Source organism: Petromyzon marinus, chromosome 3, assembly GCF_048934315.1.
Source record: "Petromyzon marinus isolate PM22_M1 ecotype Great Lakes invasive population chromosome 3, UKy_Petmar_22M1.pri1.0, whole genome shotgun sequence".
Taxonomy (NCBI): domain Eukaryota; kingdom Metazoa; phylum Chordata; class Hyperoartia; order Petromyzontiformes; family Petromyzontidae; genus Petromyzon; species Petromyzon marinus.
The window spans coordinates 19,515,328-19,527,584 of record NC_133669.1 but is presented as its reverse complement, the minus strand read 5'-3'; the positions used below and the strand labels follow the sequence as shown (position 1 = coordinate 19,527,584).

Here is a 12,257-nt window from a genome sequence, read left to right as displayed (position 1 = left end):
CTATTTTTTTACAAATATAGTAACAACAGCCGTCATTCGTCACGAAGGGATGGTTCCCTTTGGTGCACTTTGAGGCCAACTGAAGTGTCGCATGCTTGCTTGCAGCAGATGATCACGGAGAGACCCAGGTGTTATCGGTTAACTGAGTCATCTCAGTCAGTTTATAGATTAACAAAGACAAAGATCCCCCGTGTAGCCTTCACAGACTTTTTGGGGCAAGTGCTGTTAGCGAACAGCTATGAAGGCTGGCATGCGAAGGGGTGGGTGGCCAACACGATGTTTATACAACGCACGAGGTACTCATTTGAGGCTGAGTCAACCTAGGAGAGGCCCAGGACCAGTTGAGATACTCGGCACTTGGTGCTGGTAGCTGCGAGCGGGAATTGAACTCGGGCCGCCGGGTTCGTAGCGCACTGCGCGAACCGCCGAAAACACGTACACACGTACACCGCGCATGCACACCAACACAGCATTGACGCAATTAGAAATACACACACAACCAACACCCCAACACTCCAACACACACGCGCACACATACATTCACTCGCATCAGAGTTGGCAAAACAACACACGCACGCATTTACACATTCACTCAAATACACACACACTCGAAGGAAAAGATCCCCCGTATAGCCTTAACAGACTGTTGGGGCAAGTGCTGTTAGCGAGCACCTATTAAGACCGCCACAGCGAACGATTAAGTGTTATGACCAGAATAACGCCCGGCCGCCTTTGTTTCCCCAAACAAAGACCCCCCGTATAACCTGTTGTTAGTAAGCACACGAGGGGGTGGGATGCCAGCACCACGCCCGGCCGCCTTTGTCTCCCCAGTGGCGATGTTTACACACCGCACCAGGTACTCATTTGAGGTTGAGTCAACCTAGGGCAGGCCCAGGACCGGTTCGGATAATCGTCACTGAGTGTTGGTGGCCGTGATCGGGAATCCAACCCACAAAGCCCCACCAACCCACAAACACATCCTAGCCCTACACACATGCACATCCTACCCCTTTCCCGCCCCACACATGCACATACCCCCCACCACTTCCCATACACCCACGAACACACGTACAGACAAAGGTCACCCGTATAGCCTTTTAAATACTGTTGGGGGCAAGTGCGCTTAGAGAGTAGAACCTATGAAGGCCGGAACGACACACTGCTGACGGTTGACACACCGCACCAGGTACCTATTTAAGGCTGAGACGACGTAGGGGAGGCCCAGCACCGGTTTAGATACTCGCCACTGTTATTGGTAGTGAGCGGGACATCGAACTCTGGTTCGCAGCGCGGCGCGCTAACCGCTGCACCACCGCTCCCCAACACACACAAACAAAGACAAAGATCCCTCGTATAGCCTTAACATACTGTAGGGGCAAGTGCTGTTAAGGCCGGAACGGTACACGAGGGGGTGGTTGGCCAACACCACGCCCGACCGCCTTTCTCTCCCCAGTCGCGATGTTTACACACCGCACCAGGTACTCATTTTGAGGCCGAGTCGACCTAGGGGAGGAGGCCCAGGACAGGTTTAGATAATCGTCTCTGGGTGTTGGCCGCGAGCAGGAATCGAACCCGGGTCGCCGGGTTCATAGCGCAGCGTAGCGCCAACCGCTACACTACCGCTCCTCAACACAGACGACACACGCACAGACGCATCCTTCCCATCCTTCCCATCCTTCCCATCCTTCCACCCCACACGTCCAAGCGCCCCCCCCCCCGCACCCCTCCCCAAGGCCACCCCCCGCTCCCCCGCATTCACATTGGCCCCCACCCCCCCCACCAGAGCATCTGAGACTCCCGCTGCGCGCGCGCGCGGGGTGGCGAGGTGGGGGTCAGGAGGCGATGAGAGATGCGACGGAGCCGAGATTAATTAGGGGGCCTCTCCGTTGGGGTAGAGTAGAGGGGGGGGGGTCAGAGGGAGGGAGGGGCTGAACCCCTATAATCCTCAAGAGTCCCCCCCCCTCCCCTATTAATAGGGATCTCCGATGCACAGGGACCTCGTCTCCTTTCTTTATATAAAGGGGATGGGCAGGGACCCTGGGATGAGACGGGGAGAAGACGCGTTCTGTGTTGCTTGGTGTGTGCGTGCTGTGTGCGGCCTGCGATCGGGAGACCTGGGGGAGCAATCTCCACTGCTGCACTGCGACAGACGCGGACACGTAGACAGACATAGACGCAGACGGCCTACCAGAGAGAGAGAGAGATCTAGGGAGAGAGCGCGCGCGAGAGAGAGAGAGATACAGGAGAGAAAGCAGAGGAAGATTTTGACCTTTTGAGTCTGAGAGGAGAGCGTGCCTCAAGTGGTCGAGGTGAGAGAGGCGGGCTGGTTGTTGTTGTTGTGGTGGTGGTGAGATTCGTGGCAACATTGAGACCACTTTTATAGAAGTCTGCATCGATTATTTTTCGCGATTATTGTATTCTCTTCACGATGGGTGGCGTCGATGAATCGATTGTTGCTGGGATCGAGTACTTGGCCGTAAATCGAACCCGTGTTTGTATCCCTTAAAGCCGATCCTAAATCCTTAGCATACCACAACATCCCTTAATGCCATCGTTTTTTTGGTGAGGGGTCAAGGATCGGGGTGTGATATGGGTCTTGAGTTAGGATGAGGGTGGTGTCTGGAGTTAGGATTCTGGTCGGGGTTAGGGTTGTGGTTGGTTTAGGGTTGTGTTTGGGTTAGGGTTGTAGTGAGGTTAAGGTTGTGGTTTGATTACGGTTGTGGTTGGGTTAGGGTTGTGGTTGGGTTAGGGTTGTGGTTGGGTTAGGGTTGTGGTTGGGTTAAGGTTGTGGTTGGGTTAGGGTTGTGGTTGCGTTAAGGTTGTGGTTGCGTTAAGGTTGTGGTTGGGTTAAGGTTGTGGTTGGGTTAAGGTTGTGGTTGCGTTAAGGTTGTGGTTGGGTTAAGGTTGTGGTTGGGCTAGCGTTGTGGTTGGGTTTAGTATTGTAGGTTGTAGTTGGGGTTAGGGTTATGGATTGGCATAGTGTCGTGGGCTCGGGTTGATGCTATGGTTCGGGTTAAGGGTTAGGGCCATGTACACGGGTTAGTGTTGGAACCAAGCTCTAGGGGAAGGGTTCGAGTCGAGAGTTCGGGCCATGAGACGCTCGAGGGTGCTCACCCCTCCGCGGTACACTAAACGAGTTGCCACTTTGCGGAAAGGTCAACCGAGGTCGTCCAACGAGTAGTCTCGCATCCGTCATGGGAACGTGGAATTTCCACCACCGGACTCGAAAACCGCTCGGTGCTCGTTTGAGTTGGAAGCTCGCTTTAAGCTACCGCTGCCCTCGTGAGAGGGAGCGGTTTTTGGCTGTGACTGTGAGCGCTGTCACCGCGGAGGTTCGAATCGGGGGGCTGGGGTTCATGGCTTACGAGTCAGGGCTTGGCCTCTCTGATCGACGGTGCCGAAATGCGACCCTATCTCGCCAAGATCTCGGAGGCTGAAGCTGGGATCGAGCCCGGCTAATGTGTAATTCCATTCACCAGGCTCTACCGGCAGAGTGTCGAATTAATATTTGACGATATTTAATTCAACTCGTTGCGCGCCACCGCATCGGTCAGCATCCGATCGTTGTTTGGAGAGAAAGAGCGAGGGGGGTGGAGACAGGGAGGGGACGAGGAGGAACCGCAGACGAAGCGGGAAGTGCAGCAACATCAGCAGCCACGCGGTTGCGATCCTTTTGCCAAATCCTCCCCATCTCCCTCCCCGCAAGCTCTGCGGTCCTCTATATATTAAGGTGGTATCGGCCAACGGGCGAGTGGTGGACACTCTCGTTGCAGCACGACCCGTGGTTGTACTGCATTCCCTAGGCCTCCCACCGACCCGCGGCTAAGCAACAGCGTGGGGTCAAGCATGGCCATGTGACATCTTCCCGCCACCACTGTGTGTGTGTGGGGGGGGGACTCGCCTAGCAGTGGATTGGCAAGGCGCTGCACTTGTGTGTGCACGTCGAGACGGAGGCTGAGCTAGTGAGGGTAGCGGCTAAGCCTTCTGGGCGAATGCTGGGGCTGAACGCTAAGCGTCAGAGCTGCGGCTATGGGTTAGAGCAGAGGCCCACGCTGCATCGCTAAGGACTGCTGCTTCGTGGCGTGATTTATGAAGGACCATCGCCGTCTCGTATTGACCACATTGCATTGGTCGCTCTTGAAATTATTGAGGGTTTGTTGTTGTTGTTGTTTTTTACCGAATTCGAAAACAAAAAGATCCCTTCTTGTTATTTGGATTTTGCCGACCCCTAGGGTAGAGTCGGGGCTAGGAGGGAGCGGGCTGTGAGTGTATTCGGTGTTCTGGTCCGGGCTGTTGTTGACCTCCAGATTGTCCACTACCCTGAGTCAGGAATACGATTGTCTGCTGTGTGTCCGGCTGTCTGGTCTGTGTGCTCTGTGTCCTGCTGTGTGTCCGGTTGTCTGGTCTACCCCTGCGCGGACCACCACTCGCCCGGGTCAGGGCTGTTGTGGACCTCCCGATTGTCCACCTCGCCCCCCCCCCACCTTCTCCCCCCGCCCCTCCTCCATCTCACCCCCCAGCATGGCGAGCCAGGCGTTTATGGACCGGGAGAAGCAGCTTCTGGAGATGGTTTCTGCGCTCGGGGCAAAGATGTCCGACAGTGATCTGCGCAGCGTGGCCAGCTCCTCCGATGGGAAACACGGTTCGATTTCGGGTCAGGGCACGTGAATTCCGCGTGTCGGGAGCGTGTGGCGGGTCTGGTGTGTGTGTTTTTTTATAAATTCAGATACTAAACTAAACTTTTTTTTGTATTTTATATTGTATTTTACCAGGTAAAGCTCTGTAGATATTTTTCAGAAGCAACCTGCTCACAAACGATAGCTCAACGAAGTGTGTGTGTGTCCGGGCTGTAGCGGGGTGTTAACTATCTCGCCTGGTATGTAGGAGGTCGTGGGTTCGATCGCAACCCTGACGCATGTCCCCCCCCCCCCCCCCCCCCCCGTGGAGTGTTCTCGTCGTTATTTTATATTGGCAGATTCATGCGCGATTATTCATTTGGCTGCTAGAAGTTTCCACGTGGTAATAAGCCACTTCGCTGAGCTGTATATTTGTGATAGCCAGGTCGCTTCTGAAAAGAGCTACATCGCTCGGTGGGTCTTGCCTTGTAGAATAAAAAGTATTTGTTTTTGTTTAATTGAGGGTGGCAAAGCGGTGAAACTTTCCTACGCTGAGTCCCATTCAATATCCTTCATGCCCCCCCGCCCACCCACCCCCTGGTTACTCGACCTACCCCCCCCCCCCCGCCGCCTCCCTCCTTCAACCCCCATCACAAGCGGCCCCCCACAAAACGCCTCAAGCGCCTCAATAATTCGCTCGGCTCCACGGGGGGAGGAGGGTCGGGGGTGTGATTCTAATTCAGCACCACGGACAGCGCCGACCCAGGAGCGCAGCGAGTGCGGCCAAACCGCACGGTGTTAGAAAATAAAATAATATTATGAATACCCTTTATTTCACCAATTATACATGTCCCCATTTTTGTTTTGAAACCAGTAATACTAATAACGACAATAACAGTGACCCTTTTTTAAACCAATAATAACGATATCCTTTATTTAACCAATACGAACAATAATGGCCTTGCGGTAAAGTCACGTAGAAGGGAAACAATAAAATAATAAAAATAGAAAACAATAAAATTCTCACGACGTTTCGACTGCAACACAAGCAATCATCATCAGGTGTGAGAATTTTATTGTTTTATATTTTTATGATTTTATTGTTTCCCCTCTACGTGACTTTACCGAAAGAACCAAGAATATGAATCCCTACAGTCACGAAAACTTTAAATAAAAAAAATAATGGCCTTAATCGAACAAAAAATGCGATGCCCTTTATTTAACCAAGGACAGCAGGAAAGAAGTCCCGTTAGTGAGGCCAAAACCAGAGCTGCTTTCACTCAGCCCTCAAGACGACTTTTTAAGGAGGTGCCCCGCACCGGGGCGTGCGTGAATTTGTTGTTGTTGTTGCTGCTGTTGTTGTTGCTGTTGTTGTTGTTGTCCCGACGGCACGCGCGCGGTGCTGCCTCACGGACGATCCGTGGTGCGTTTCGAACTCGGCTCGAGTCTCCCCTGACTAAGGGGGGGCTGCCCCCCCCCCACACCCCCTCTCTCTATTCACGGGAGCGACCTTCACGCTCCCAGGGACGAACGTCCCAGATCGCTTGTGACCGAGTCTGCGTTGCACGCAGCCGAGCAGAAGGTGTATGTACTGTATGTACTGTATTACTGTACGTTGAACTTCTTTCGCACCACCGGACGTAGCCAAACGTGCGAATCGGAGGTGCGGGGAGGGGGGGACACAACAAAATTAAACAAACAAATCTCAATAATTCTAGATTCTAGAAACACGGAACGCCAAGGACTCGACTCGGTCGCCACCGACACTGTGGGTGGTCATGGCCCTTATTCATATCAGATACCAACACAAGTATCTCTCTCCTCTCTCTCTCTCACGGAGATCTGTTCAGTGGAGTGACCCACATCGAGTTCATTTCATTCAGGATTGTTTTTATACGATGGTGATTTTGACTATTCTGCTGCTGATTTTGACGATGATGATGTTGCTGCTGACGATGATAATTGAGCGTCTGGGACTAACGCTGTTGATGCTCTTGATGAAGCTACTGGCTGATGATGATGCTTTTGCTTATTACTGATGATGCTGGTGATGAAGCGACTGGCTGATGATGATGATGCTTCTGCTTATTACTAATGATGCTGGTGATGAAGCTACTGGCTGATGATGATGTTTCTGCTTATTACTAATGATGCTGGTGGGGCATGTCATGAGTATGCTTCTGATGGCGATGATACTGCTGATGATTGTTCTAATGCTTCTGATGCTGCTCTTGACAGTGAGCCTGTTGACACCGCGGCTTCAGTTTCTGCTGCTACCGATGATGATCACCTTACTTCTGCTGCTGACGAGAATAATGCAGCTTCTGATGTTAATGATGTATGCATGTTGAACTTCATCATTATTTTCGCACCTCCGCTGCTGATGTTGATAATGCAGCTTTTAATGTTCATGATGATTAATCCTTCCAGAGTTGATGCTGCTGATACACCACTGCCTCTCTCTGAGGCTGCTTCTCTTTCTCTGAGGCTGCTGATGCTGCTGATGTACAGAATCACGGTGAAGATAGCTCCAATGTCGCTGCTGCTCGTGATGACAATATCGACGATGATGACGATAGGCTTACTGCCGCTGCTGGTGCTGCTGATGATGCTGCTGATGATGGTGACCCCCCGTGACTCTCTTTCCGCCCCCCCCACCAACCCCCTCCCTCAAGCCGCCACGAGTCTCAACTACCGCAAGCTTCTCGAGTGTCTGAGCCGCATCGGGGAGAAGGAGGAGGACATTCGCAAAGTCTTCCTGAAGCTGGACAAGGACAACAGCGGATACATCGAGTGGAACGAGCTTAGGCGAGCGCCGTCACACGCACAAAGACAAAGACTATCCCCCCCCCCCCGTATAGCCTTAAGAGAATGTCGGGGCAAGTGCTGTTAGCGAGTAGCAGCACCAATGAAGGCCGGCAATGCGCACGAGGGGGTGGGTGGCCAGCAATCACGCCCGGCCGCCTTTGTATCCCTCAGTGGCGATGTTTACGACACAACGCTACACCGGGTACTCATTTGAGGCTGAGTCGACCTAGGGGAGGCCCAGGACCGGTTCTGATAATCGTCACCGGTGTTGTCCGTGAGCGGGAATCGAACTCGGATCGCCGGGTTCGTAGCGCGGCGCGCTAACTGCTACACCACCGCTCCCCACGCACACACAAAGAAAAAGATCCCCCATATAGCCTTAACAGACTGTACGGGCAAGCGCTGTTAGCGAGCACCTATAAAAGCACACAAACCAGACAGCCGGACACACAGAAGACAAACCAGACAGCCGGACACACAGCACACAGACCAGATAGCCGGACACACAGCACACAGACCAGATAGCCGGACACACAGCACACAGGCCAGACAGCCGGACACACAGAAGACAAACCAGACAGCCGGACACACAGCACACAGACCAGATAGCCGGACACACAGAAGACAAACCAGACAGCCGGACACACAGCACACAGACCAGATGGCCGGACACACAGCACACAGACCAGATATCCAGACACACAGCACACAAACCACGCAGTCTGACAAGGGGTTGAACTTAACTCTGCCTCCCTGGGTCCCAGACCTTTCGCCTTATTAAATAAAACTATTTTCCACTCAGGATCCGGGTTCGGTTTCAGGTCTGGCTGGGGTGCGGGCGAGAAAATTGTGGGTAGAGGAGGGGGGTGGGAAGTGGGATGGGGGTGTTGTGGTTTGGAGTGAGAGGTGGAGAAAGGGGTGGGGGGGGGGCAAACACGAGGGTGGGGGGATCACGAGGGGTGGGGGGGAATTACGAGGGTGGGGGGGGGGGATCACGAGGGGTGGGGGGCAATCACGAGGGACCTCCAAAGTCTTCTGCTCCTCCCAACCACGCGTGGGGAGGAATTGGGGGGAGCGGGGGGGGGGGGCTCTGGTTGATGATGCTGGGATTAAATGACGGCAGCTGTTGTTGTCGGCCATGCAACCCACACTCACCCACTCACCAACTCAGCCTTTCACTCATTCAATCACTCACCCAGTCACCAACTCAGCCTCTCATTTAATCACTTACGCACTCACCAACTTGGCATCTCACACAATCACTTACCTACTCAGCCTCTCACTCAATCACTTATTCACTCACCCACTCACCAACTCAGCAGCTCACTCATTCAATCACTTACTCACCCACTCACCAACTCGGCCTCTCATTCAATCACTTACTCACCTACTCAGCCTCTCACTCAATCAATCACTTACTCACTCACCCACTCACCAACTCAGCATCTCACTCATTCAATCACTTACTCACCCACTCACCAACTCAGCCTCTCACTCATTCACTTACTCACCTACTCAGCCTCTCACTCAATCAATCACTTACTCACTCACCCACTCACCAACTCAGCAGCTCACTCAATTCAATCACTTACTCACCCACTCACCAACTCAGTATGTTACTCATTCAATCACTTACTCACCCACTCACCAACTCAGCCTCTCACTCATTCAATCACTTACTCACGCACTCACCCACTTATCGACGCACTCACTAATCCACTTCCTCACTGACCCACTCACTCGTCCATTCACCCACCGACTCAATCCCTTACACACTCGCTCACTGATGGACTTTACTCGCTCATCCACTCACTCACCCACTCAATTGTCCACTCACTAAACTCACTCATTGATCGAATAACTCACTCATTCACCTACCAACTCAATCTCTTACTCATTCATTCACTTACTCACTCACTCGTCCACTAACCCACTCACTCAGTGATCGACTCACTCTTCCACTAGCTCACTCATACACACACTCGCTTACTCAATCCCTTACCAGCTAACTGATCAACTTACTGGCCCATCCATTCATTCACTTTCTCGTCCACTCACTCAGTGATCGATTCACTCGCTCACCCACTTACTCGTCCACTCACCCACTAGCGCACTCATACACCTACTCGCCTACTCAATCCCTTACCAGCTAACTGACCAACTTACTGACACATCCATTCGTTCACCCTCTCGTCCACTCACTCAGTGATCGATTCACTCGCTCATCAACTCACCCACTCACTCGTCCACTCACTCACTCAACTCATCCACTCGCTCACCTACTCAATCCCTTACACACTCAACTCAGCTACCTATCGAGTCACTCGGTCACTCAGTCATGATGATCGTGATGCTTACGGCGATGATTTAATATTGACGAGGATGATGATGATGTTGTTAGGTATGTGACAGCGGTCATCACTGGGGAGTTAAACAAGAAGTTGAGTGACCTGGAGACAGATCAGATCCTCCAGGTGATCGACAGCAACCAGGACGGGCGAATCGACTTTGACGGTACCATTCAACATTGCCATTAACGGCATCATCATCAGCAGCATCGCCATTCACATCATGGTGTGAGCAGCAGCAGCATCAGTAGCATGTTCTTTAGTAATCATCATCATCATCATCCTGACTGAGCTTATTAACCGTGATGGTCTGAGCATCTGACATCAACATCATCATTACCACCACCATTACAATCACCACGACCACTATTATCACCTTCATCAACAATGTTCATCAGCACCACTACCAACCACGACCATCACAACATCAGTCAACATCACCGCTAAAACCTTCACCACCATCACCACCACCTTCACCACCACCTTCACCATCACCACCACCTTCATCCACCACCCTCCAACTTCTCATCTCCCTCTCACCTCCCTCCTATTCCCCCCCACCCCCTGCCTCTCCTCCTCTTATCTCTCCCCCCTGCCTCCCTCCGCGCAGAGTTCAGCGCCCTCGTCAAGGAAGGCGCCGCCATGAAGAAGTGATTCCACGCGTCGCCGGCCATGATGAGCCACGACCACCGCCTCTCTCCCCCCCTCTCTCCCCACCCCCCGCCCCCCAGCAGCGACACCCGCGTCGTGAAGGTGGCGACGTTTGGTGTAGCGATGGAACATCTTACTCCTCTTCTTCTCCTCTTCTTGTTCCCCCTCCTCCTCTTCTTCCTCCTCCACTTTTCCCCCCTCCTCTTCTTCCTCCTCTTCCTCCTCCTCATCCTCCTCTTCTCCTCCTTCTCATCCTCCTCTTCCCCCTCCTTCTTCTTCCCCCTCCTCCTCTTCTTCCTCCTCCTTCTCATCCTCCTCCTCTCCCTCCTCTTCTTCCTCCTCCTCTTCTTCCTCCTCATCCTCCTCTTCTTCCTCCTCCTTCTCATCCTCCTCTTCACCCTCTTATTATTCTTATTCCTCCTCCTGATCCCCTGTCCACGTCCCCACGTGTTAACAAAAACAAATCTGGCAGCAGCGAATGGCCGCGAGGCCGCCAGCAGCAGCAGCAGCCGCCGCCTCCGTCGGGGGGCATGCACGGGCGCAGCGGGTGGCGGGGAATCCACGACGCTACGCGGTTGCGTTTCAGATCTTCCGGCCAAAGAAGCAGTGGTTGTCGGTGGTGGTGGTGGCGGCGGTGGTGGTGGTGGGGGTAATGGTGGTGGTGGTCAATGCTTCAGTTGTTGTAACGTTCTGACCCCGTGCCCCTACTGGACATCGGTGAAAAAGAGCTTTATAGCTCATCGGATTCCTCCAGTATAAATATTTCTGAGTTAAGCCGGAAAACTGCCGGAACGCTGTACCACCCGGGGTGGGTTTATTTTGGCACCCGCCACATCCGTGTCGCGTTCGTTTGTCCTCGTGAAAGTGGTTGTGTGTGGGGCGGTGGTGGTGGCGGCGTTGGCGGTAGTTGATGGCAGTGGTGGTGTGTATAACACGTGCCTTAACGAGTGCCTGGGGGTCACCAGATGGTGACCTCGAGTGACGGTAGCTACATTTAACCTTCGCTCGCGCTTAAAAGATTAACCGCGTTTAATGAGCGTCCGCGCAATGCCTGCGACGTCGATTTCACCCGTTCTGGAAAATATTGGCCGAGGAATTAAACCCTGGTGGTGGCGGCGGTGGTGGTAGTTGTATAGCAGCTAGTAATAGTGGTTGCCGTTGTTGGGTTTATTTAACCGCCTGGGAGAACCAGGGTAGGAGACGGTGGGGGAAGAGATTGGTCAAGTTGGGAGGAAAGCGAATTATTTATTTATTTTCGCCGATACTTTTTTTGTTTAACACTTAGTAGTAGTAGGCTTTCGCGACAAATATTATCCATAATAGGGTTTTTTTTGTGTTCGATCGCGTAAAATATAAATGCGTTGTTAAACCCGCCACCACCCGACACGGCAAATTAGTTCGGTTGTCACACGTAAACAAAACGTGCGCCGCCGATTCGCTACCAATCTTCATTTGAGGCTTTCGTGACTGCAGGAATCCACATCCTTTGGTTCTTTCGGTAAAGTAACGTAGGTAGAAAAATAAAAGAAAACAAATACATAAAAACAAAAATATTTCTCACTCCGTGAATTTACCGAAAGAACCAAAGAGTATGGATTCGTTACCAGTTCAGCACACCGGTTTGCGTGTTGGAGAGTAAACCCGCTGCAGCGTTCACAATTTGAGTAACCGGGACGCTTCGCCGGTAAGATGACAACCGGCATCGTCAAGCAACAGCCGTAGAGTTGCGAGCGACTTGGTCAGAGGCGCTTGCCCCACGTGATGGCACTGATACACTGACAACTTTATTTTCTTCTGAACTGAAAACGTCATTTCTTTTTGAACTGCATTTTGT

At 52.5% G+C, this 12,257-nt stretch overlaps 1 protein-coding gene across 2 annotated transcripts; it reads left to right on the top strand.

The window, feature by feature from the left end:
• Window positions 1–2,023: 2,023 nt before the first annotated feature.
• Window positions 2,024–11,054, top strand: LOC116958257 (parvalbumin, muscle-like). 2 transcript variants are annotated; one of them, XM_076052283.1, is made up of 5 exons: window positions 2,024–2,309; window positions 4,521–4,642; window positions 7,292–7,424; window positions 9,826–9,938; window positions 10,383–11,054. In XM_076052283.1, exons 2-5 carry the CDS (start codon window positions 4,522–4,524, stop codon window positions 10,424–10,426), a joined length of 411 nt encoding a protein of 136 aa, XP_075908398.1. In that variant the 5' UTR covers window positions 2,024–2,309; window position 4,521; the 3' UTR covers window positions 10,427–11,054. The 2 variants fall into 2 exon arrangements, with proteins under 2 accessions (XP_075908398.1, XP_075908396.1); XM_076052281.1 differs by having other exon boundaries at window positions 4,521–4,654.
• The last annotated feature ends 1,203 nt before the right edge of the window (window positions 11,055–12,257 follow it).